This window comes from Labrus mixtus, chromosome 1, assembly GCF_963584025.1.
Source record: "Labrus mixtus chromosome 1, fLabMix1.1, whole genome shotgun sequence".
Taxonomy (NCBI): domain Eukaryota; kingdom Metazoa; phylum Chordata; class Actinopteri; order Labriformes; family Labridae; genus Labrus; species Labrus mixtus.
Window position 1 is genome coordinate 24,729,503 of NC_083612.1, and position 25,584 is coordinate 24,755,086.

The window sequence follows — 25,584 nt, forward strand, 5'->3', positions numbered from 1 at the left end:
TTAGACACAGGCCCCCATCAAATAGGGTCAGCTCACGAAGGGAGGAGCCCAATTACCGAAGCCACAAATACACACATGAAGTGCCTTTCAAGAGTCCATGAGTGCTTCAGCTTCCCCATGATTATGCTCACTCTCTACACATCCAGCACTCGTCGTAGACATGCAGCACCGCCTCTGCCAACAGCCATCAGACTGGACTTTTGCAGCAGAGTAGCAATGAGACATGTTTGTAAGAGGAGAGCTTTCTGTGGTCTGAAAAAGGAGGACGTAGAGAGAGTGAGAGAGAGAGAGAGAGAGAGAGAGAGGGAGAGAGAGAGGGAGCAGAGTGAGCAATGGGCTGGTCAAAAACTTTCAGTGATCTGCTCCCTTTGGGCTGAGAGCAAACCTTGCCATATTCAACCAGGAGGGATTGGATGTGAAGAAATCAATGTAAACTTTAATGAATTTGTGATGCAATAAACTGAAAACTTTTAGATGTACTTTCAACTAGCCTTTAGGTACTGCAGTATATGAAATGTATGTGTCCTGCACTACCTCCTGAAGAAATAAATCAATAGCTTTGAAGGAAAATAATTATTAAGGGTGAGGACTGTGGTTTTATTTTTCTTTCATTTGTGTTCTTCCTGCGTTTTTTAAAGAGTTTAGTGTGATGTGCTTTTGAGCACAATAATATATATAATTTTCTTCAATCCTTACAATAAATGTCCTTGTAATAAACATTTACAAATTAACTGCATAACTATACATACATATATATTTCTTATTTAATCATTTTTCCTATTTTATGATAAAATTGCAATTTTCTGATATTTGTCACTTTTTTAAGCGACAAACATGCTGAGTGACACACACATACATTGAATTAGATTTCAATAAAATCATATTCCATATTTGTGTTATTTATTTAAAGGGAGGACTTATTGACTTCATGAAAAGAAATGTTGATTGCAGACAATTGACAACCACATTAACTTTAAAGTAAATTTGATTCACAGGTGAAGGTCCAATAAATCTGATTATACAAACATAATACTTCATCTATTATTGCAAAAACTTTTCCAAGTAATTGTACCATTGGAGTTATGAATAGGGGGCAAAAAGCCGGCTAGACTCAGGTTGGGTCTGTGAATACGCACGTGGAGTAATGGTGCCCCCTTCTGCTCAAAGAAAACCTCGCCTGAATGAGACATTTCTGCATTTAATGTTCAATTTACTTCCCCATAAGACAAAAAAGAAAAAGGAGGCTGTATATAAAACTGTGCAAAATTCAGGCTTTATTCTTTTTTTTTCCCTCCCGCATTGTCGCCTTTCATCATCATCATCATCATCTTCATCGTAATCACCATCATTGTCGTCGACATCATCTTCAAAAACATTACTCACAGACAGCCAGAGAAGAGATTCTCAAAGAGACTCGCAACTCAAATCTCTTGGCAAAAAAACAGGCATCAGCTATTAGCACAGTCCCGCAACACAAAGAGTAAGCTGCACACGTCCATGTCGTTCTGGGCAGTACATTTCAACCAGGTCTCCAATGTCCTTATTTACAGTTTGCTCTCTTCGGTGCCTCAGAGTCCTTATAGTATTTCGAGTTTTAAGTTCCAGGAGAAACTAAAAGCCCATCTCAGTACAGACATGGTACAGATGTTTGATATTATAGTCTTGCTTTCTCAGGAAATACTTTCCCCCTTGTTTCTCTCCAACAGCACCCGTCTACTGCAAGTCAAAGGACAGTCCATTTCTCCAGCTTAGGCAAACTTTGAATAAGTGCAATGTCTATTATAATGTCAAGAAAATACAAACCCACACATACATACACACATACATACATACATACATACATACATACACACACACACACATAGATAAAGTACATGACTAACTGATAAACTTGATTAGCTATACAAGGTTGCTGTTCTTCGGGGTGAAACCATAGAGGTGATCTTTAACATCAAGTGTATGTTAGGAAGGGTCAGTGAGGATGTGAGCTCACCTCGACTGGATCAGTAGATAGTTTGGTTAAATTGTCCATGATTTCTCTGTACAGTACATTTTGTAAGGTGTGAATCCAATGAGAAGTGTCAAAGAGAGATATAAAAACCACTGAAAGGAAAAAAAAAAGTCACGACTGCTTGAATAAAATCTTGGCAAACAACCCCATTGAACAAAGGCAAAGGATGTGCCACCAGGTAAGATTCGATTCTCTGTCATTTTTGTTTTTTTCCAGGGAAAATAGTAGGACATTATTGTAACAAACAATTTGGCTTTAAGTGGGAAACCTCACAGTTGAGTTTAGCCAGATTTAAGGTTTTGTCTGATTTATCTTCCATAAGAAAATTACAACCAGAACTTGCAGCAACTTGGCCCCGTCACACTTATTCTTTTTCAGAATTCCAGAAAAAACAGCTCTCATAAGTCTTTAACAGAGATGCAGAAACAAAATCTTAAGAGCACAGTAGTTGATGAAAAAAAAAAAAATGTGTTGTGGTTGCCCAATTGTTGTCAATACTTCAGTAACACATTTCAGCCATTCACATAAACAGATGTAAGAAAACTAAAAACTGGGAGTGCAGGCTAGATGAAGTGAAGCTAGCGTTGGCAATCCCTTTCAATTAGCTTACAGTATCTAAAATATGAATGAGGTTCAGTTTGGTGTTGACTCTCTGTGGGATCTGCAGAAAGTGCCGCCCTTTAAAAGGGAAGCTCGGAGAAAACATTATGAGCTTTATTGAGATATTTTTTCAAATTCTGTCTGTGTGACATCCGGGTGTTTTAAAGTTTTAAAAGTGCTTCATCGTGTCCTATTCTGTACTGAAAAATCTTAACACTGTCAATGGCTGGATTTGTACATGTTTATAATGTGATGAAAACAAAGTGCCTACAGTGAATAACTGTAGTTCAAGTAGCACCTCGTTATTGGATTCTGGGAACTTCATCCAGTGAAAACATGACAGGAGTGTTTGCCCCCACGACCTCACTGTCACAGACCTTAGTTCATGTCATTAATCAAAAAACTAACAACATTTTTTTTAGATAATACTTTTGCAAAAACAATAAAAGAATAGACTTATATATGCATGTTAAACCAACACTTGTTTCACACAGGATGTCATTTAGATTTTTTTTTTAAGAAGATATTCACAAAGAGAAATGATAAATAGAGATAATTAGTACAAAAGATCAGTTAGGGTGCAGCGAAAAAGGAAAAAGCCAAGTTTACCCAGTTCTGAATTAAACTGAGAAAATGGACTTTAACTGGCTTGAACCTTCGTATGGTGGGAATGAACATGTAACATGAACATGTAACACTCGGAGAAAATGAATAAAGGAAAGAGAGGAAAATGAGCAGAGCAGAACAAAAGGACTCTAGAAAGTATGTGCTCGAGAGCTCCCTCAGCCGTCAGTAACAGGCATGAGGTCAGCTCGTCCAAACATTCACTGCCTGCCCGCCTGTGTGCCTCCGCCAGAGAGACTGTTGGAAAAAACCTCCATTAGCTGGAGTAGATCTGGGTCCCAATCACACGCATGATCTCCTTCTGCACCTTAGGCTCCTGGGTGTTGATGTTGGCATCTCCTACTTGGCCGTCTTCATACCTACACATACATGCAGATTAGTAAACATACGGTTTCTTCAATTCTTTGTACAGTTTATTCAAAGTAGAAGTTTATTTCATATCGAATGATGGCATACTGTTGATAAAAAGAAAGCTCTCTTTGACAAATGAGCCTCCTTGAGATGATTTTATCAGGTAGCTTCTGAATTAGGGGGATTTATTTGAGTCTTTCAAGGTTTTTTCTCTGAACATATAGAGCATCTCTGAACTCAGCACAGGTTCAGAATTGAATTATATTTAGCCCAAATTTAAAATTTGATTGCAGGCCATCCCAAATCTAATAGAGATTTAGCCATCTGGTGAATACATGAGTCCAAAGTTTGGACTAAAAGCTCTCCCATCAGGCGCCAGCCTGGATGATGTGTTTTATCTGCTGAGCCACAAAACACAGTTTTAAATATTTCATTGAAAGGTTTGAGCTGAGTGGAACCCTCTTTCGGAGAGTGGTGATACCATTTGACTATCAGCACATTATGTCCATAGATCATTTTGAATGATGATTAGCAATGTGGGGAAAAGAGCAGCTCATAAAAACAATTTGATGGATTGGGGTTAAGAATACTGGTGGGGGATGCAGGTGGGTGAAGCTGCTGTAAATGGTGTCAATTATTGTACGGGGAAATGAAAAGAAGACATTGATGTTGTTGACTGTGGATGATGAGGAGGTGTTGTCACTGGGTTTGAGAAGTTTGTTAAAGGATAGAAACGAGAGCCCTGGGGTTGAAGGAGCCAGAGTGAATTAGGTGTGAGTAGTATGTGGACCTTGCTGTGTTGAGAGACGCTTTGTTATACTGCAGATAGTCAGAGTAGGTCTGAAGATGAACTGTTAAAACTGTTGTTGTTTTTTGTGGAGACTTTACAGAGGAGTGGGACTAGAGATTATAAATCAACTGCAGGGATGGAAATAGTGGCTGTTTTAGCATCTGTGATGATGATTTGAAATCTTGACAAGGACTTGAGATGCACTCATTCCCCAACACTCCTGAGCTAATTATGTTATTCTGTGGATGGATGGGAATCATGAAGGAGTATAACATGTTAGGAATACTCACACAAAAAAGAAGCGAGTACAGACGTGGTCGGAAACTGGACACACCCAAATGTTGCCGTGTTTCTGCAGATCCTTCGATGTGATCACTGTTAAAAATAAAGACACATGTTGAAGTATCAAGTAGGTAAAAGTTGTAAGTTATAATACTTTCTTCTTCTACTATTAATCTTTTTCTTCTTCTTCGAGTATCCCCAATGTTATAATACTCCTGCTGTTTTTAGTTTGGTTCAAAACAACATGAAGTATTTTTCATTAGTTGGATTTCGGTTTTTCGAACATGAAGAAGACAGAAGTTCTGTGACTATTGTAAATAATTACATTATATACAAAATATTTTTTAATATCCCTATAAAACAACTCATACTGTGCTTGAGATGTACTTAAATCTTCACTTCTACATGTCTTATAAGTCTCTGGCAACTCAGTCAGTGTGTTACTTTTTTCACACAAAGCATAGACTGTTATCTTATAGACATATGACACGTACCCATCATAATCTCACTTATAACACATATTAGCCCTGTTGTTTGTGATTACCTTCACACAGAGCGATGCAGTTCAGATTCCTACTTTGGAGAAACCTTGACTGTATTGGGCGGCTCTGTAGGAAAACAGAGGAACAGTTTAGTCCATATGTCTCTGATGAGCTGAGGAGGGTTGGAACTTAAAGAATTACAAACACTGAGATCCTTCTTTTGACTGTCCTAAATGTGTCGTCTAAAAGGCGTGGCGCAAAGTGATTTAGTGGCGTGTCAGACTACACTACAGTGACTCAGCACACATTCATGAATTAAGCACAGGATGCAAAAAGTTAGATTAAGTTGCTTGATCATACATAAGTAGTTTTATTTGGGTGTAACATGAATCAAACCAATCAGAGTGTCGGCTCTTATTCCCTGGAGGGCTGGGTGAACCTTCAGGCTTGCACAAAGTTATTTACGATATTTTTCACTGAAGCATTCCCACAACATCAGAAGTGATAAGCGCATTTCCAAATTAAGAGACATTTCCGCATCAGGAAACTAAAGTGTATCCTTGTTTATTATCAAAATCTTCAGACAATTTGTCAGGATCAAACAGGATCTATGTTAACTTGTGTTCTGTGTGCCTAACATCAAATAAAGGTAGGCTGTAAACATTTATTTATTTATTTTTTCTAATGGAATCCATGACTATATTCTCTAATGACTGCATAATGGACACCAGATAGTCAATAATAATATAGGCTTGATTGTCGGTGGCACTCTTGGTTTCTAAGAATTATTATGAATTCAGTAATATGTTGAACAAAATAGCCAACAGGGTTCCTCGTGCACAGACTGTACATTCTCATGTGCACGCGGTTGCAGGAACAGATCATGAAAATAAATCAATAATCCTTGGCATACTGAAAATAACTTTACTGTATCTTATTGTTCGTGAACAACGCGTCTCGCCTGTAGCTTCCTCAGTTTCATCCAGTAGGGTTCTATGTTACATGGGAGTGTGTGGAGCATTGTTCCTTGTAGCAGGCATCAGAATTAGCAATGAGTGTTTCCAACATCACCAGACCGGCCTCATGCTCAAAGTTAATAAAGATCACTGGATGTAAAACTCGATTTGAAAATAACCAGCAAAAATTGAGCAGTATAAGAATATACTGCACTATGGATTTAAGACTTTAGTTTTAGTTTTTGGATGGTGTAAATTGATTTCTGCATCCTCAAGATAGGGATGCTTTTTTGTGCCTGAACACAGCTCATTTTTATTTAAGAGCGACACAACGTGTGCACTAAATGTTGCACAAGCTGATTTGCTGTTTACACACTGGGCGAAAAACAACAACTGCGACAGGTGGAAAATAGTGCGCCAAGACACTTTACGTCAAGTGTATGACAGAGCCCTAAAACTGTACAGATTGAACCGTCAACATCAGGTTGGAAATGAATAATTATACTCTTTCCATGTCTCTTTCTGTGTTTCAGCATATCATCTTTATGTGTAATTTGAATCTGAATTCATAAATCCTAAACGTCTCCTAGACGGTACAGTTCATATATTTCCTTTTTCTTAACCAAGTACACATAGTGAGGCTGTACTATGTCCACGTCCCTCACCTGTGGTATGGTATTCATGCGGTTGTAGCGCTGCACCAGTTCATCTTTGGTGGGCATACGGTGCTGTCCTTTCCCCATTCCTGCAGGACACAACACACAGAGACAGCAAACAAGCAAGAGTCAGAACGACCTTACCTCCAGTCACTCAAGCTGTGAAAACCCTTCCTCCGGTGCTCTTGAACTCCTTCTACAGAGACATTATGACCCACAGTGATAACCTTCAGGTGAAAGTTATCACTGTGGGTAACCTAAGGACTGTAAAAATCTCCAGTATTCATTCGAAAAGGCAACTTAAAATTGCCATCAACCAATGCATCGCTGTTACTTATATTGTTTATTTTAACTGTCAGTGACTGTTGATTCTATTTTCCAGCCTTTACCACAAAATAATTCAATCACCATTCTTACAGTTGAGAAACTTTAACTAATGGTGTTGTGAATTGTGTCAACATGTGCACTCTTTGGCAATAAGTAAGACCATAAATCTTACCAGTGAAATTGTGTTTCAGGGGAAACAGACAGAGGGAGATAAGGTGAGGCTGAAAGTTCACTCGAAAGGGTTCAACTCCCACAACAACCAAAAAGAAAACAATATCAAAAGCCAACAAAGCACAATGTGAACACGTACAAATCCACTGCAGTCCCACTTTACAAAAACTCAACGTAGCATATGTTATGGTAGTCGGCACACAAGCTCTGAGAAAAAATGGCCCCGGGGCCCAGCACCCTAAACGGACACACGACACAGAGCAGCACAGTATGACGGCATGGAGAGCTCCCACATGTGAAAATGAAGTGATCCTGGATGATGATCAGGCCATGATACAAACACAGAGCTTGCTCAGTCAACATGGGAGAAGAAATGGGTGGAGGGGGAGCTGGAGGGACCGGACGGGGGCTGAGTGGCGAAGAATGAGCCGTTCCTACCTGAGTATCCAAAAGATATGCTGGAGATGGGGCTCAGATAGATGCCCTTTCCATACGCTGCCCCATGCAGCTTGGGTTTGAAAAGAGCAGGCAGGAAGGAAGGGTCACTGAGCGGTTACACAGGACAGCCTCTCTCTCTCTCTCTCTCTCTCTCTCACACACACACACACACACACTCACACACACACACAGTGCAATACCTACATTTCCTAATACAGTTAAATCACAAAAAGCATGTATAAGTCTTTGTTATAGTTTTTTTCTGTAAAGTTGAATCTTAGAACCATAGAAAAAAGAGTATTACAGTATATACACACATTCACTCAAACACACACAAATACAGAGATGGTGGATACCAAAGCGCCTGATCTAATAATCTAACCTTATCATTCCACAGATCTAAAGCTACTCCTATAGTTCAGAGTCAACTGCCTACACATTTCATCATTACAAACATACGGTCACATGCCTTACTCTATGCATTGTTCCTACATTTTGTGACTGAAACGTGATCATTTGTTCAGGCTTTCAAGAAATCCTGCCGTGAGAAATGAGACAGTGTGCACTATCTTCAAAGTAAAAATGGTTTTGAATCATGGTGGCTGACAATGATGATGAGCCTCCACATAAGAAAGTGAAGCTTTAAGGAAAAGAAGGGACCACAGGTGCAACATGAAGTCTTCACGAGCCACGGTGAAGCCATTGTGAAGCCATTGTGAAACAAGGGAAGAACAAAGAACGTCTCGATAGTTTAGGAAATGAAAAAGCCGCGGAAGGTGCAGTGAAGGACGGGGGAACATTTGGAAGAAAAATCAAAAGGAACCACAAACAAGAGGTTTTGTGTGCTGGCGACAGACTCCATCCTCCTCCTCTTGTGCGAAGACAATGACAAGAGGAAGGGGTGTCAAAGCTCAAGGTGAAGAGGAGAGGGGAAACGAGGAGGCAGACGAGCACTGATCAAAGACGGGCAGATTCAAAAAGTCGGAGAACAAAGACGGCATAAAATGAAACACATCACCATGATAGAGCAATCAGGGCCGATGTGAAAGTTTCTAAGATCCTTTAGATTTAAGACTAAATTGTGTTTCATCTCTTTTTTTTTAGGACTTGCCGGTTTATCTCCAAACAGTCATTATCTGCCGGATTGTGCAATGAGACAGTTCTGCACCCTCTAGTTCTTGCTTTATGAGGCCGGGGGCACAGAGTTTAACTCCAACCTTGGCAAGATAACATAAAGACGTAACCATGAGTGAAAAAGGAATACACATGGAAAAAAATGATGGTCCTGTTTTTCAGCCTTGAAAGCCCCTCATTTAAGTGAACCTTTCAAATGATTAAAGATTATTATCGTACCTGTGTGGGTAGATACTTAGTGGTTCCAGTTACTGACCTTCTACTGAACCCCTCATTTGGAGGTCTATACTCACTATCATGGAGTTGTTCCTCTGCATCGTTCGGCTTCAGACCTAACCTACTCCATGCTCTACGTGGTTAAACCCCGCAGGGCACAGCAGCAGTTTCCTTGCATCACAGCCGACACCACAGCCCCCTCCCTTTGTCCCAACAACAGGAAGAGATGTGCTGTCTGCTGCTGCCGGCTGAGGACGCAAAATCAGCCGGCATGTGCCAGGAAATCTCCTAGTGTGCCCCGCTCGCTAAAATGCCAAAATTGCAAAGCTGACGGAAGGGAAGCTGGCATCTATTAACTGCAAAAATGAATCAGCCGGACAGCGAGCCTGCTCTGTCTGAGAGCAGGATCCCTGTCCGAGAGGAGGTGCATCGTAACTTCCAGCCAACTGCCAGGGGTTACGTACCTGCAGTTTGGTATAAGAGGCATTGACTAGTCCATTTCTCAGAACAGAGTGCCAGTTCTCTATATGGGAACCACTAGAGCAAGTGTAGAGAGAGGGAGAGATAAGAAAGAAGAGATAAAGCAAAGTTCTGTGTGGATATAAATGGTGTGTAACCACTACTGTGGAGCAGCCTGAGCCATGATGTGAATGGTGTTCTGTGTCTGTGATGTCTGATTCACTAACAGTGATTGAGAAGAATACTAATAAATATTTAACTTACCATTATATTCTGAATTGTATCTAAAAGTGTCATTGATTCCTGTAAACTATCTACAAATGTATTTATACTTGTATACTTTGGTAATCTGACATTGTGATACATTTGGTTTCATCATCATAGTCCTCTAAGTTCATTCTACAGCACTTTATAATACAATCTAATAATAGAAAAGTCGTAAAGATGAAGATCAAAGCTGACAACCCGTCACTGTATTCCAGTACAGGATGTGTTATTAGAAAACATCTCCCTGGGCCGGTATCAGGATCGTCTAAAAATAGACTACAGCAGTCACAGCAGTGTCATGAGTGATATTATTTCTTAACTACTTGTGATAGGTGGGCCTTATTTCCAAAAATAAACATGGAGAACTTCTTCTCAACCGCTCTAAATCATGCAGATTGTCACTAAACTGACCCAGAGTAGGCACCTATAATTCATCTAATTCTATTCATATCAGAAGAAAATGATGAGAGCCAAACTCACACATTTGGCATTTCCTCTTTAGAATTATTAAATTTGTACTACAACTGTATTAACCAGAGCTGTAAATACTGCTTGTGAGTTAGATGTAGCCTGCAAGTCCCCAGATGGACCATGTGTATGTAAAATATTCAGCGAAACCCCATCTGCTACAGTTCAAACCTTTATCTCACAGTGATGGCATAACAAGGTGGTTTCTCTGTCCAGGAGAGTAGCCACTGCCCTGTGCTGTTTGTTATGGTTCCCAGAAACTTTGTTAAAGTGACTCCTCCGTCAACAACATAATGACCAGGTGTTACACTGAGAAGTGTTCATGTTTAACAGGTTGTACTGCTGTAACGCTAAATTATACATGCATTCCAGTGACTATGCTTGATGTGTGATCAATTATTTACAGCAACTCATTTCTCACTTTATTACTGCCAAACATCCACAAGCCGGACAATAAAACTGCTCATTATTTTCAGGTGTTTTATAAACAGCCTAAATGATTTTGACTCATTAGCTGTAAAAACAAGATTTAGACAGTAATTAAATGAAAACGGAGTCTGGATTGTACGAATGCTGCATCAGCTAACGAGAGGAACACAGGGGACTCACTGGAAGGCGAAGGTGCTGCCGTAGAGCTTCTTGGCAGTGCGAAAACGAGCCTCCTTGGCAGGGGGGCTGCTGAGCAGCAGGAACTGGTGGGAGGTGTGCATGAATTTCAGTTGCTATCACAGTGAGGTCATAAGGAACAAGTGAGGACAGGAGAGACAGACAAACACACACACAAAGAGAATAATTAATGAGCATTTAAAAATATATATATATATATAATATATATATATACAGGACACTTAAGATGATGTCGTTCTGGCTCCCTACCCTACTCAGAGGCAGCTTGACGATATGAGATCTGTTACTGGAAATAATCCTGCAGAGACACAGAGAGGAGCACAAAATAAAAAACAAACAATGTGTAGAATATTTGAATTACCTGCCACGGGGCTAAAACTTTGAACCACAATAGACGTTTTTTTAGACTAGATATTTTAACTCATCTCTTATGACATGAATTATTGCTCTGCTCACATGATGACATCACAATGAGCTTATAGGCACAATAACATGACCATGAAAAAAGGAGAAGCTAAGGAAATTCTATCATCATTATTTCATTTTTTTTTACCCCTTGTGCCCTTTTGCTGTGTCGAGACCTTTAACATTGGATCAAAAGCTTCATTACATAGAAACTATCATTGACTTTATCAGACAGGTTTGATTTGATGACCAGCAACTAAATGAAATCAAACCCTGTTCCAATCAGGCAGAGTGATCTACATTGTCAAACAGATAGTCTCTACTCACCACTGCAGCAGTGGATGGGCCAACGGGTCAAGTTTGTCCATCTGTTTCTTGATCTCTAGATATGAGCCCTGGAAAAGAAACAATATGAGAGTTAAAAAGCTAAATGAGCACGTGTCTACATACAGACATACCACGTCTTAATATATTTTGCGGATGCATTAAAGCCACTGTGCTTTAACCAGAAATAGAAAAAATAGTAACAAATGTCCCTTTGGTAAACAGAACAGAACTATTTCAGTCGTTAAAATTGGCATCCTAAACCAAACTGTGGCCCTCCCCTGTACCCTTCTTGTACCTGGGTCATTTCCCGAATGGACATGACGCTGTCCAATGCTTTCTGCAGTCTTTCATAATTCTTCTTCTGTGTTCATCGGTTGAGCCGAACATCGATTGTATGCAATGAGAAAGGGAACAACATACAGACATGTAAAATCATTCATACAGGTAAGAGTTTGGAACAAACAATTGCTACTTTGTCTTAATTCTTCCAGCTTTAAGAAAACAAAATATATAATACTAGTTGCACTCTATTTCAAAGTCGCAATTACTATTGACTCACTTCTGTTTCATATAAATACGTTAAGAGTTTAGAACTACCGCCTCCTATTATAATATACCTATAGATATGCTATGACAGCAGAATTGGTTATAATAGAGATGGCTTTTCACAAATGGATCAGTCCTCTTGAAATGCAATGTGTTCATTGATTTATTGAGCGATCACATCTGAAGTAGTGAGAATGCTGACCTTTGGGTTGAAGGCCAGAGTCTTGGGGTCGTTGGGGTCAACGACTGAAGGGTAGGGCTCAAAGATGATGCTCTTACGGGGAGACTCGAGAGCAGCTCGACACATAGCCACAAGTAGGTCCACCACCTGAGGAGCGACAGGTTTTAGATCTGCACTGTCTGCCTCTATCTGCTGCAGCTTTGTTTACTAGTAAGTACCAGAACCTGCCGTAGTTCCAGCAATATGAATAAATTACCAAGTCAAAATGTCGGACTCTTGGTATTTGCTCATATTGGTTTTCAACTTGGATATAAGAAAAATCACATTGTTTGAATAATCGTTGCAGAAAGACAATACAAAGAAGCTGAGCTACATCATAAACTGTCTGCTGTGATGTTGTCACCTCTGCTCCAGTGGCCACCTCCTCTGCAGCTCCAGACATCACACCAAGAGTGTAGAAGGAAAACACACAGAGCTCCCTGGTGCACACAGCGGGCTTTAGAAACACACATGCAGAGAATTTAATAATCTTATTGCATATGTACAGACTGCATACGCTCATACTGAAACACACACTCTGTCTTTGACTCCCTCACATCTCTAATAATAGATCATCCATATACAGGATCACACAACTAACACTACTACTTATTCATGACTGTTCTTTCTTTTATTATTTAACTCATTTGTAACACTTTATTAATCCATAGCACATGTTTCTCTGTCTTATGTCTGGTACCTTCAGCATGGATCCGTTCTGAAAGACGTGCTGCTCATCGCACACCACGCAGTACTCGTTGAGCGTTGGAATCCTCTGCTCTGAGTACTTCATTATCTGTTAGTAGAAAAGCACAGTTTTGGCCCAAGTTATCCTTCCCACCTCTAGTGCTGCCAGATAAAGTAAAAAAAAAAAAAAAACATGTCTGGCAGCCGAGTTATTCGACTGTAGCAATGCTTCAACTACATTTTGATTGCAGGTGGCTTAACCTGTTACGAGTCAGAGCACAACATACTGCACCATACCCCTAACCAGCTGCCAACAAAAACACAATTCCTGCATAAAACTCCAGTACACTCACTTACCAGATAGTGTGTTCTGTTATATGCTGAACTCGTACAATCACAGGGGACTAGTTTTAATATCTTTGTACACTTTCACTCCTCCACAGACTTTGTCCTTACCGACATTCTTTAAAACTGTGAGGCATCTCACTGTTTCTGAGAGTAGGAAGGGCCCACAAAGCACAGGTGGTATAAGTAGGCTCATAAATCCTCGAGGTCTAACCTGCACTAAGAAGCCGTACTCCAAGGTAGGGATGTTCTTGCAGTGGCCGCCCGCCTGGGATGAGAAAAACAATTCAATCAGCTGCCTCGTGGTAATCTGCGCTGGGGCCCTGGCCGCCGGGACAGCCACAGTCTGATGAGTCAAGTGAAGACAAAGCATTATGGGAAAGGGCACAGCAGCCATGTTACCGTAGGGGTAAGGAAAGGCTCAAGTGGGAACAGTTCAGTAGGCGGGAGTGACTGAGAAGAGGTTCAGAGTGGATCAGAATGCATAAAAAACAGAATCAAATACATTTCACAGTGATTTAAAATCAGCAAATAACAATGTTATAGAATTGGGATTTAAACTCCACATCATGGCATCATGAGTTTCTAAGTTGGCATGCAAGTTAGACATATTAAAGACACATAAAAAAGGGAGGATAATGGACTCCAAATCTAAAAGAGATGTGTGGATGCTGATTTGTCCACCATGTCACTGACCTGGCTGTTGGGTGGATAGCTGAAGAGCTCCCCTTTCGGGTTCTTCATGGTACACGAGATAGAGCGGTTCATCAGGCGGGTCACTCTCAGCTCCGGGACACTAAGCTTCCCCTTTAACACTGTATCTTGGATCAGAGGAAAACTTGGAGACCTAAAGAAAAAAAGAGAAGACACATGTGCATTACTTAAAAAAAATGTAAGCTTTGATGATTTTGTTTTGGTCCAAGTATTTACTCTGCAGGGTCTCACATGGGTTAGTTTCAGAACTTTAGCTTTCCATTGTAATGTCGCCATAAATGTATGTTTATATACCAATGAGTGTATTTACATGGTTCAGTGTTTAGAGGTGTGTGTGATAGAAATACACACTGCACTCGTCACTTATACTAAACTTAAAGTTAGAGATGCATCGATCCACTTTTTTCTGTTCTGTTCTGATCCGATTCTGATACATATGTACTGATACACAAGTAATGTTTCTGTTTCCTGTCTGATCTCTGTTGATGTCACCTGGCAGCCAGCACCTGTGGACTATTAAGCTGAGTCCATTTAGGCAAGGCCTCCTGATAAGTTCACTCTCTGCTCAGCGTCACAGCAGCAGTTTCTGGTTAATTTTCAATAAACTAAAATTCAACGACTTAAATCCTTTGTGTTGTGTCCATTATTATGTTCGGCATTTTGAGCCGGCCGTAACAGTACTGATAATGATACTGATTCAGATATCTTTTTTAAACATAATTATTGTTGCATTGCATTTCTTATCGACAGAGCAAAAAATAAAAATGACAATAAATAAAAATGCATTCAATCTTTTAAACTGAAGTGCAAGAATTATACCTTCCAGTGTTTCCCCTACCATTATATTAGGGGGGCCCGCCCCCCCAATGCCCATCCCCCCGCCCCCCTTGAAAGGTCAAGTAAAAAAAAATATATATATATATATTATTGTTATTTATTTTTTTTAAGATTCATTTTTGGTCTTTTTGTGCCTTTATTGTAGGGATATGATGGTGGATTGAGTCGGAAATCAGGGAAAGAAGTCATTTAAGGATACCTTTCAGACAGAAAAGGACATCTGTCATTAAAAGTAACACATGAACACCAAGATTCCTTCAAGTGTTTGTGTCGGTGTGTCGGCGTGTCCTCCCCCCCCAACGCTGTAAACCTAGGGGAAACACTGCCTTCTATCTTTTAGAAGGCAGTGTTCCAACTTGTCTGAACGTCTCGATGTAGATGATTTGTGGGCACTCACAGTTCAGTCTGAATGTCTCAATAGCAAGACTGTGCAAGTGGAGAATGTTTAAGGTGCACAACGATCTCTATCAGTGACGTGGATTGGTGCTGTCAGTCCGATATCCAATATGTAAATTCATCAATATCAGACCGGATACCGATATTAGATCCAATCTGTCCCACCTCTACTTTAAGTATCTTATTCGCTCAGACAATTGAACTGTTTTTGCAGAAACATTTGGTCAAAAAAACTCTCATATACAAGGACCAATGTTCTCTGTCAACATCCTTCTCAACATAATATCTGTGTACACTCCTGTCATAAGACTCTTGTCAACTTTTGAAGCTGTCATGACAGCCCAGTAGTTAGGGACGCTGGCCTCCATCGAGTGGGCAAGGATCCACTCCCTTTGCACCAATAACTGTCAAAGCAAAGAGTACGACAGAGGAGAGGAAGACCTCTCTCTCCCACGGGGGAAATTGGTTGAGCATGTCAGATCCTGAAGTAAAGTCTATCAGCAACATGCTGTGAAAGAGACACCTTTCCCTTTGCTTCTCTGCTTTGAAAAATCTTTCACAGACACACCTATTATTACTGTCTGTCACTGTTTCTATAGCCAGCTGTATTTTGTACTTATTGATGACATTTTGTGTTTGTCCCTCTGAAAGCTCTCGTAAGTCTCCAGTTAGTGTGTTAGTGAAATGTATTTAGACAGCTCAGATGTCATAAAGTGCCTCAGGTAAGAAGAAAAGAAAGAAAACAGAGACACTACATAGAAGTCTGAGTAATGTGGATAAAATACACACACTGTGGATATTATACCGAGAGACACAGTGATGTTCTGGTACATATTAGGGATGCACCAATGGATCGGTTCAACATCCGAATATCGGCCGATATCAGCCCTGTTGACTGACAAATAATGTAGCATGAGCTGATGTCAGTAGACGATGTTTATTTCTTCAAATAAATGTAATGCTGACATCTAGTGCACCTAACTACTGATTCAGATTGAATTACTACATTTTGGGATGTGAAATACACTGTGCAACCATGGACCTCTAATTACTTTGATCTACAGTATGTAATATGTAATTACTCTGATTACATATTTCTGAACAATAATAATAATCAACAAACTGTGAATGAATAAAGTTTGTCTACAGCCTCGGATATTATCAACTTCAAACTGCAACAGCTGAAATTGGTTCTTTTTCATTATTTATCAAAAGTAGCTCTCACTTGAGTCACAGTAAGAATCACCATCACAGTTTCCCTGATGATACAAAATAAAGGTAACTGCTTAAATTAACTGTGTACTGGATTGTCGGTTCCTAGATAAAGTGTGCTCCATGCTAAATATGAAACCTTGATATTGTTGTGCAGATGCCTTAAAGGATAAACAAAGAGAGAGAGAGAGAGCGAGAGAGAGAGAGAGAGAGAGAGAGAGAGAGAGAGAGAGAGAGAGACCTACTTGGGTATGGGGGAGAAGATGCTGAGCCCGGCACGGAACTTCTTGATGGTTCCTCCGGCTTTGAACCAGCTGTGCCTCTTCTCCTGCTGGGCCTTGAGGAACTCATTACTGAGGTGCTTCCACTGCTGTGAGGTGAACGAGCTCAGGATCCTGCCATTGTGCAAAAAAGGAGAGTCATGCGTGAAGAAATGTGAGAGAGCCTAGTTGAGGTTGATTATACTCCTTGAATCACATTCTTTTTGTTGTTGGCTTTAGCTCTTTGTTGGCGTGAGAGTCGATAACTTAATCAAATGTTTGCTTTTCTCTCATGCATCTATTTTGTATGACTACAGGTATAGATTGAAAAATACACAATCTGTGATTTGTATTTTTGACACTGCATCTTTGTTTTAACACAATATTACTTTTTATATTAACAACAATTTCCAAACAAAACATTATAAATACTAAAAAAAATCCCATAACTTACTTTTTGAGCTGCAGGCCAAGGCTGAAGCCTTCTTTATTAGAGGGCTGGAACACTTCTACTGACGGCTCTGAGTAAACATGACTCACATTATTACACTGTCAACAGATGCACACCGGCTTTCTGTCTTTCTCTCTCCCTGTTTGTATAGCACATAGTGTACTCACCTCCCACGCTCAGTGAGTGGCACAAATACCTAAAGTCCCTCCCAGAAAACCAACATCCACACTGACACCTTTACTCACCAGGTCCATCGAGGTACTGAGAAAGAGAAAAGCGCAGTCTCAGAATAATGGGCTCTGTTCTGATAACTTTCCAAGCTGTTGCAACCTCCTCCTGAGTCAGACACACATACACATACACACACATACACACACACAGAGATACACAGAGTTAGCATCCTAATTAGGGCAATTTCTCATGACATAAATAAATGATGAGCACAAGATGCATTATGAATGGTGTGTTACTTTGCAAAATGTCAACATTAGAATTGTAATGAGAAAAGACTGAGGAGGTGTGTGCAGAAAAAGAGACTGCTGACTCACGTCTAAGAAACCGATGTTAATATGAAGATCGATGTCCACATCATCAATGGTTCCATACTCCCTGTTCAGAGACAAACAACTGACACGGTGAATTTACCATAAAAGATGGGATGCATTGCTCCCTGACCCTTTAAAGTATTCAAAACCTTTGACGGAGAAGAAACACAGTGCAGGTTATTTTTCATTTTATTGCAAGACGTGTCCAGTTAGAAACTGCCAACAGTGTACAGCGAAGGACTGCAGACAAACTCAATTATATCACTGTCACAAATAGCTCAGATTGTTGGGTTTGTGTGTGTGTGCGTGTGTGTGTTTTGTACCTAACAGAGACAGCACTGTCAGTGTAGATGTCTTTTACTGCCTCAATATCTGCATCCAGTTGAGGGTGGCGGTACAGATCAGCAGCACAGCTCCCCTGTAACAAGCAACACTGGACACAATTACAGTACAGAAAATGCTATAGAGTGGTTGTTCTGGGAGTGAGTTTTCACACAATTAATTATATCAATGTGAGATTTTGTACAATATTTTCATTACAACACTGAACTGTCAATTAGGTATAGAAAGCATATTGCATTTGGCTATATTAAACCATTTGTCCGTTACTTTAAGTAAACCATTTCAGCCAGTTAGCTTTTACAGTTAGCAATACGTTTTTTTTTTAAGCTTAAGAAAGCTATTCAAACTATTTATATTGCCCTATTAGTCCTTTAAACAATGATTGATCCATTAAATGTAACCTTACTTGGTTTTGATTTGTTATATAAACTATTCAACTTTTGATTCAAGCTGCCTGTCTTAATCATTTACTCACAACATGTATTCATAAATCCACTAGCTAGCTAACAAGGTTTTTTTCCTACTATCAATTCCATTAATCATGATGTAAATTTGTAAAAGAATGTATCAATTCATTTCCATTTGTTCACATCAGCTCAGACATGAGCAGACAGCTCAGCTGAAAAATATCAATGAATGAGAAGGTTCAGTTCAGAGGGCTGGTTACAACCTTTCTCTGGTCCTATACTAAACATTTAATATTTGAAAAACATCCTACCATCACACGGAAATTAAGTTTTACACTAAATTAAAAATGATTGTTTTTCAGACAATACATTGGGTTTTTTTTTTTTAAATAAATGATCCTGGACCTGGTGTCAGAGTCTCTTCTCCTCAGATTTGAGTGCATAGAGCACATCCTACACTTTCATCCTTATCTTCACTACGCAGCTTTTATGTTCTTGACTGCACAGAAATGAGCTTTAAGTCCCAGACTGGATTTACATTTCAATCACAAGGCTTGAAAGATAACAGGAAAAGAGAATGGCTCAGATTAATATCCTGTATGGACATGAAGCACTGAATTTGAGAAGCTGAGATGATGGCTGCTGGGGAATTGAATTTGACAGTATTGTTTGGCACCGATACTTAAGGGTAATAGTTGAAACATAAAGTATTACATGTATTTTAAGAAACATGCATTGTACTTTGGTGGTAAATGTCATTTTTGACATCAAAATTAGAAATTAAAATTTTTGAGACTTTCCCCGGACTTCTTAAATGATTGACACATGCGTCACATTTGAACAGAAAACACTGTTGCGCATGAATTCAAATGCTTGACCAGCTTGCAGAGAGGCATTTGGAGGGAAATGTCAAGTCAGCTAGTCCATCTGCTCTACACTACAAGAAGAAAAATCTCTCAACAACAGTCAGCCACATGTCCATAATATTAGGTCTAAATATTCATAAATCCCTCACAAGACTGATATAGATTATAATATATTATAAAGGTCAAGGCCTGCATGTTATAAAAAAAATATGACGAGATAACTTTTCTGTAATCTGGTGCGTTATAAATCAAAAGGTTTGGATTTTTAACTTTTTATTTTAACTTCAGCCTATGACTATCTATTGAATACTGAAGGCTGATGTTCTGATAAAATGATGCACTATTATTCTTTCTGTAAAGATAAATCTGCTGTAGAGATTGTAAGTCAAACGCTCTATTAATTAAAAATATTGTTGAGGATGGCTTTTTCTAGTAATTTAGGTAAGATTGTTCTGAAGTTTAAAAATAATATGTAACAACAATGACTAGCATCAGTAGAGAAAACACAATGAATATATTACAGATTTTTCATATTTAGATATTTTGGCAAACCTCAAATTAAAGATATAGATATATTACTGCTAAAAGGTGACTGAAATGGCCTCTTTTGTACCTGAATGCCGTACAAGAACTGTTCCGATTCGTTTTCCCCATCCGACTCCTCGTCTGTCCAACACTGGCCTTTGATGTCCTGTGGGCCGCCACATTGAGTAAAGGCCATTATAGTGGAGTGGAGAGAAAAAATACAACCTCTTTCTATCATCCTTTCATTGCACATCCTCCCTCACATCTCCCTATTTAGCCTTCCATTGGCGGGCTTCAAAACACTGCTATATATAGCACCTCCAAAAGAGGAGAAGAAGAATCATTAAAACAAAAAAAAAAGACAGGATCCATTCTGAATGATATCCACAAAAGAATACTCAAGTGACTATAAAAGAGGATGAGTTCATAAAAATATCTCTATATCTGTCTCTTGTCATGTCTTGCTCAGCCTGAAGCCAAGAGGTCCTGTTGCACAAAGCTAGAGTATTTAACTACTCTAACACATCCATATTAAGCTAATACAAAATCTATATGTATATATAAAGTCTGCAATTCTGTAACCACTACAATGTCTTTTTGATTGATCCGTGTCTAAATTGTTTCTTAAATAAATGACACAGTTTAAACATTTGAAAGGGTAACACTAATAGGATCCTTGCTTTCTTACCATTGGGTCTGCTGTTCATAGAGCTCTCTCACACAGCTTTAGGCCTTTGAATACTGCCAACCATTGCAGCTTATTTCCACGAGGGAGGCAGGAGAACAGAGAACCAGACAGCTTTGACTGACCGGCCGTCTTTTCTCCACACGTTAGATCCGGAAAAACCTTAGACAAACAGAACATTCCGAATAAGTAAAGGTAGAAAACATGAAACAAAGAGTACATCTCTAGTGATGCCATGCTTTGTAAACAGTGCCCTCCTCCATTTTTCTTTAAATGGTCTGCACTTCACCTTGCCATGTATCCTAGCAACAGCCATCTCTGCCTGTTTTCAGAGTGGCATTAATCACTGTTGAGAGAATGAGTGGGAGATATGTGCTGTACGTTCAGTACCCTGGACGTTTTCATGTTTTGTTTTGTTTGTTTTTTTCAGGAATAACATGTATAAATATGGAAGCTCAAAAGGTTGGCACACCTTTATAGACACACTGGAAAAACAACCAGTCTGCTGATATCGCAGCAGAGCTAGACCGACGTTTTTCATTTGCCAGGCGATTACATAGAAAAGCTTTTTGAAATAACATGTCGATTCCTAGCTAGCATAAGAAGAGCACATCTTTGCCACAAGTGTTGATTAATTTATAATGATCATTTAATAAGAATTTCAAAATAAAACAAAATCAGCCACCTAAATAGAACTGTTTCAGCTTTCACAATGAAAAAAAAGGGCTTACACGTTTTTTTTGTCTTCTGGATTTAGAGAAAATGTACAAAAAAAATCTGAAGAAAAAATGACTGATATAACCATGGCAACTACAGATCATTGTGTTTTGTTTCAGGCATGTAAACAATGAGCATGTCGTCCTATAGGCAAAATGTAAAGTTTTAGATGCACACTTGTAGTTTTCAGGAGCAGTTTACATTAGAATACACATTTAAATTAAATTATTCTTGTTGATATCCAATTAAAATAAAAGAACAGGCTTCAAGATATTTAACAGGCCCGAATACTGAGACAAATAAAGACTAGATGACAACACAGCTTAGCACCACACGACAGGCTTCTTTCACCAAAGCAGCAAAGCATGAAGGTATAGGCTGGATGTAGGTCAATGTAATTATTATTCATCAAATTAACAAAAAAAAAAAATGTTCCTCTGTTTGCTTTACCAACAAAGGACGTCGAGGTAATCACTGCCAGAGATGAGGCCATTTTCTACATGTCTACACTAAATAATCATATAACAGTGTCTCCTGGTTATGGATGACTGTCTTCTTTCTGTTATATAGGTTGGCTCACCTCTTGTCTGAAACAACCTACCAGACGTCAGCTTCACTCGATTAAATGCAGCTCCCCTGTCATCAGCACGTCCTTCACTTCAGGTCCTCTCCTTTTCTCTATGTGCCTGCTGCCCTGCCATGTCCTCACCCCTGCTAGCATTTACATCCCCCCACCACCATACTCAGAGCCGCTGTCGTCTCACATACCAATAGAGCCGCAGACAAACTACCCCCCCCCCCCCCCCCCCCCCCAAACCCCCCACCTTCAACCACCGCCATTACCGTCCCAATTCTTCCGTATGATAATATTCAACACAAACACAGAGGCAGCCAAGCGGATTTCCCCTCCCCCACGCTCTGCACCCTCACCCCATCCAAGCCACACTTACCTCCACAGAGGATGGAGCCTAGGATGCTGTCCTTGCCTCAGCTGCTCCCGCTCTTAAAGGGCACACCTGCCCCGCACTCTGTCAGAGGCTGTTTTCCACAGAAAAGATGGATGACAATAAGCCCATGAACATAAGATACTCGAGAAATCTGAGCCACAATCCCCCCCCGTTCTGCCGCGCCTGTCTCGCAGTGCTTGTAGAGTGTGTGTGTCTGCGAGCAATTGAGCTGGTGTGTTAGTCTGTGTGTTTATCTGTTGCAGATCTCTGCTCCTACTGCTGTCTTGTATTTTGCCTGACGACACAGAGGGGCCTGAGCATGCTCAGTGAGGCCAGGCAAGCCAGTCATGTGACCCGCAGCTGACTGCACTGCTGCTGTGAAATAAAGAGGAAAAATGGAGGAGAAATGGCTCTGCCCTTGTGTACGTGTTGGTGTGTAGTTTGTGTCAATAACGATAACGATCCTTTGGGAGGACATTATTTCTCATATCTAAGATATTTCATGTCTTGTTTGAAATTATTAAAAAGTAAAAAAAAAAAACCTTAATACGAATAATGATAAATCTGTTATTTACATTTAAGCTACCTTGCAGGCTGTAGAGACAGCTGGAATAGGCTTTAATAATTAATAGGTAATAATACATTGAGGTGACAAAGGAGTAAAGTAACATCTTAAACATGATTCAAACATTACAAATAATACCTCACTGGGCTATGATACGGTGTGTCATTGGTTGCACGTGTGACCATTAAGCTAAGCAGTCTTTACCCTAATTATCTCAAGGTAATGTATCTGTTTAAGAACTGACCTAAAGAATGGACGGATTAATGAACAGGTGATAGGCTAACTGTGTGCTTACTGTTTGGCTGTCATCAGGAGAGGAAGAATAACTTTTATGTGACAAAAAATAATAAGGAGACTAATACTAACTAATTAACTAACTACTGGGACCATCTAAAAATAAAGATAACATTTCCTTTCGAAGAGTGAGGTCAGTAAGAATACCTGTTTCTTCTTTTTTATTACTTCATGTTCCAAGTTGAAATGAGGAATTCAATTAAAGTAGGCCTTATAACTACAAAACCAATATCCTGTCAATCATTTCAAATAATTTCCCTCATACTGAAGCATCATTATACTCTGAATTAAAATATCTCTCTTACCTGAAAGTAATAATTAGCTGTATTTTGTAATTTGATAAGCTATAACATAAAGTACTCAATCTACTTTAAAATATAATTCAGTATGTAATAACCAACAAAACACAGTCTTACAGTGTAATTATTCACAGTAAGACTATGTGTTGTGTTCACAAATTGTTTTTGTGTCATTTGGAAATAGTCTACCCAACTACTATTGAGTGAAGAGAAAATTATTTTGGATCCTGTCACACATGTTTACCATGATGTAATTTCCCTTTTCTTATTATTGTAATATGATTGTGATATAATCAGTACACATTTGTGCTGTTTCAGTTTTTCTATGTGTGTCTTATGGAGTTGTGCATATGCTATGCTTCTTTGTTGGACTGTTTTATACCTTTTCATATCCATTCAATAATATTTAGTCACTGTACGTTATGCTGTATTAACAGTTAGAAGAATGAGGGCTACCAATGCGCTCATCTTTGGGATTAATCTGTGCATGTTCCCTCAGCGTTTTACAGTTCCACATGTCTAATACTGACTGACAGTCGGGAGGTAGGCCAGCAGACAGGGTTACTGGATGAAAGATTTGTCCCTCACCTTGACAGGTGTGTCCATTGGCTTCAGGTGGTGGAGTGGTGTAGATCCAGGCAGAGGCTGCCAGCAGCCAGTGAGACAGCAGCATGGGCAGTGGAGGCAGCAGTGCTAACACCAAAACAGCTGCTAACAGGTGAGAGCAGAAGGAGACAAAGAGATGGACACACAGGTTTGACAATGCACCTTTAAAGTCAGTCAGAGGTAATCTGGAAAGATTAGGATGAGCATGTATCTGCCAACTAATTTATACTCAGAGGAGCATATTTGTCAGACTGTGTTTTTTCCTATTCAGCTTGATGTTTACATTTTACTGTCACAATGACAGAGGTGTGATTGACAGTTGTGTCTGCAATTACTTAGTTTTTTATATGACTTCTTCTCCTAAGAAGAGCTGATTATCACAACAATTAATTATTGTGACATCGATGTCTAGCATGCACTGGACATAACATTATGTCTGATTATAGATGTGACATATTGCAGTACAGGCAGTAGATGAACAAATGTACAATTTACCTCTAATACGTTTTAATCATAGCCTTGATATGTGGAAATAAATAATACTTTAACGAACTTTTCACTGTATTATCAACAAAATATATAAGAAAATCAATATACAATGTTTTTCTGCAAAATGTATGAAATGTGAAATAAATTAAATGCAAGTGAATTATTTGAAGAGCTATTCATAATATTTATGGGGCAGGGGGTTATTTTGAAAAGGCCTATTCAATACGAAGAATCTAATTTACCAATTTAAAGTAATCTAATGGGGGGGGGGGGGGGGGGGGGGGGCATCTTAAACTGTATTATCATTTTTCACCACTGGATGGAGATGTTGACTCAAAGTAGCACGGCACCATCACATCACATCACTTTGAGTCATCACCCAAACCCCCATGCGTTTGAAAAACTACACAGTATGTGCATTTAAATTCGACTTTCCGAATCAAATGTACTTGAACAAACAATTGTTTTACATATTTAAAAATAAATTGCTGTAGCCTACAGTGAAACACTTGCGATGACCCTTCCCATAATCTATGTGGCCAGGTGATTATTTGCAAATATGCTCTATGAATGGAGCAAACAACATGGGCATACTTACATCATGACAGATTCTACTCGTTTCAAAGTGCTTTATGAAATAAGTAACAGCGTTGCATTCATCAGGAAACTACACCACGCCATCCTCAATCACATGTCTGACTTCATTCTGTACTGATGCTTCTACGCGCCCTGATTGGCTGCCTAACTTTACCAATCACTTCCACAGCGCGTCTGCGTATCCCTCCGCGTTGTATTTAGTTTGTGATGTTTTGTGACATTTAACATTAATAATACTAAAGTATAGGACGTGTGTGGGTGGTGTGATGTGATTATAGTTGGTACACAAGTGTAAGAGCAGTTTATTATTTTTTTCAATTACCCATTTTTCTCGGATGAATATCTCTCAGCATCACTAGGAAGTAGTTCCGCAGAGTGCATAGGCTGAGGGACTAGAGAGATCACCTTCAGCTGAGCTCAGTGTGACGGCAGTCAGATCGG

The 25,584-nt window shown here is 39.5% G+C and overlaps 1 protein-coding gene across 9 annotated transcripts; it reads right to left on the minus strand.

The window, feature by feature from the left end:
* Positions 1-1,251: 1,251 nt before the first annotated feature.
* LOC132974922 (protein mono-ADP-ribosyltransferase PARP6) lies at positions 1,252-25,163 on the minus strand. Of its 9 annotated transcripts, XM_061039312.1 has the most exons (25): positions 25,145-25,163; positions 24,040-24,162; positions 22,297-22,384; positions 20,633-20,791; positions 20,033-20,110; positions 18,128-18,237; positions 17,808-17,868; positions 17,505-17,595; positions 17,263-17,329; positions 16,794-16,943; positions 14,086-14,236; positions 13,604-13,735; positions 13,058-13,153; positions 12,722-12,814; positions 12,340-12,465; positions 11,887-11,952; positions 11,592-11,659; positions 11,109-11,157; positions 10,842-10,954; positions 9,503-9,575; positions 7,689-7,758; positions 6,762-6,841; positions 5,203-5,266; positions 4,667-4,751; positions 1,252-3,594 (listed from the first exon to the last, which is right to left on the minus strand). In XM_061039312.1, the coding sequence occupies exons 4-25, from the start codon at positions 20,633-20,635 to the stop codon at positions 3,492-3,494; spliced, it is 1,929 nt and encodes a 642-aa protein (XP_060895295.1). In that variant the 5' UTR covers positions 20,636-20,791; positions 22,297-22,384; positions 24,040-24,162; positions 25,145-25,163; the 3' UTR covers positions 1,252-3,491. The 9 variants fall into 9 exon arrangements, with proteins under 9 accessions (XP_060895295.1, XP_060895316.1, XP_060895310.1 ...); XM_061039333.1 differs by lacking the exons at positions 24,040-24,162; positions 25,145-25,163 and having other exon boundaries at positions 13,604-13,657; positions 18,128-18,222; positions 22,297-22,598; XM_061039327.1 differs by lacking the exons at positions 24,040-24,162; positions 25,145-25,163 and having other exon boundaries at positions 13,604-13,657; positions 22,297-22,598.
* Between the last annotated feature and the right edge of the window lie 421 nt (positions 25,164-25,584).

Coding starts and splice junctions, on each gene's coding strand:
- LOC132974922 (XM_061039290.1), bottom strand. CDS start 20,140: ATGGCCTTTACTCAATGTGGCGGCCCACAGGACATCAAAGGCCAGTGT. Junction 17,869..18,127: donor GACAGTGCTGTCTCTGTTAG/GTACAAAACACA, acceptor GTCTCTGAACAG/GGAGTATGGAACCATTGATG. Junction 11,158..11,591: donor GCCCATCCACTGCTGCAGTG/GTGAGTAGAGAC, acceptor GTGTCTCTGCAG/GATTATTTCCAGTAACAGAT.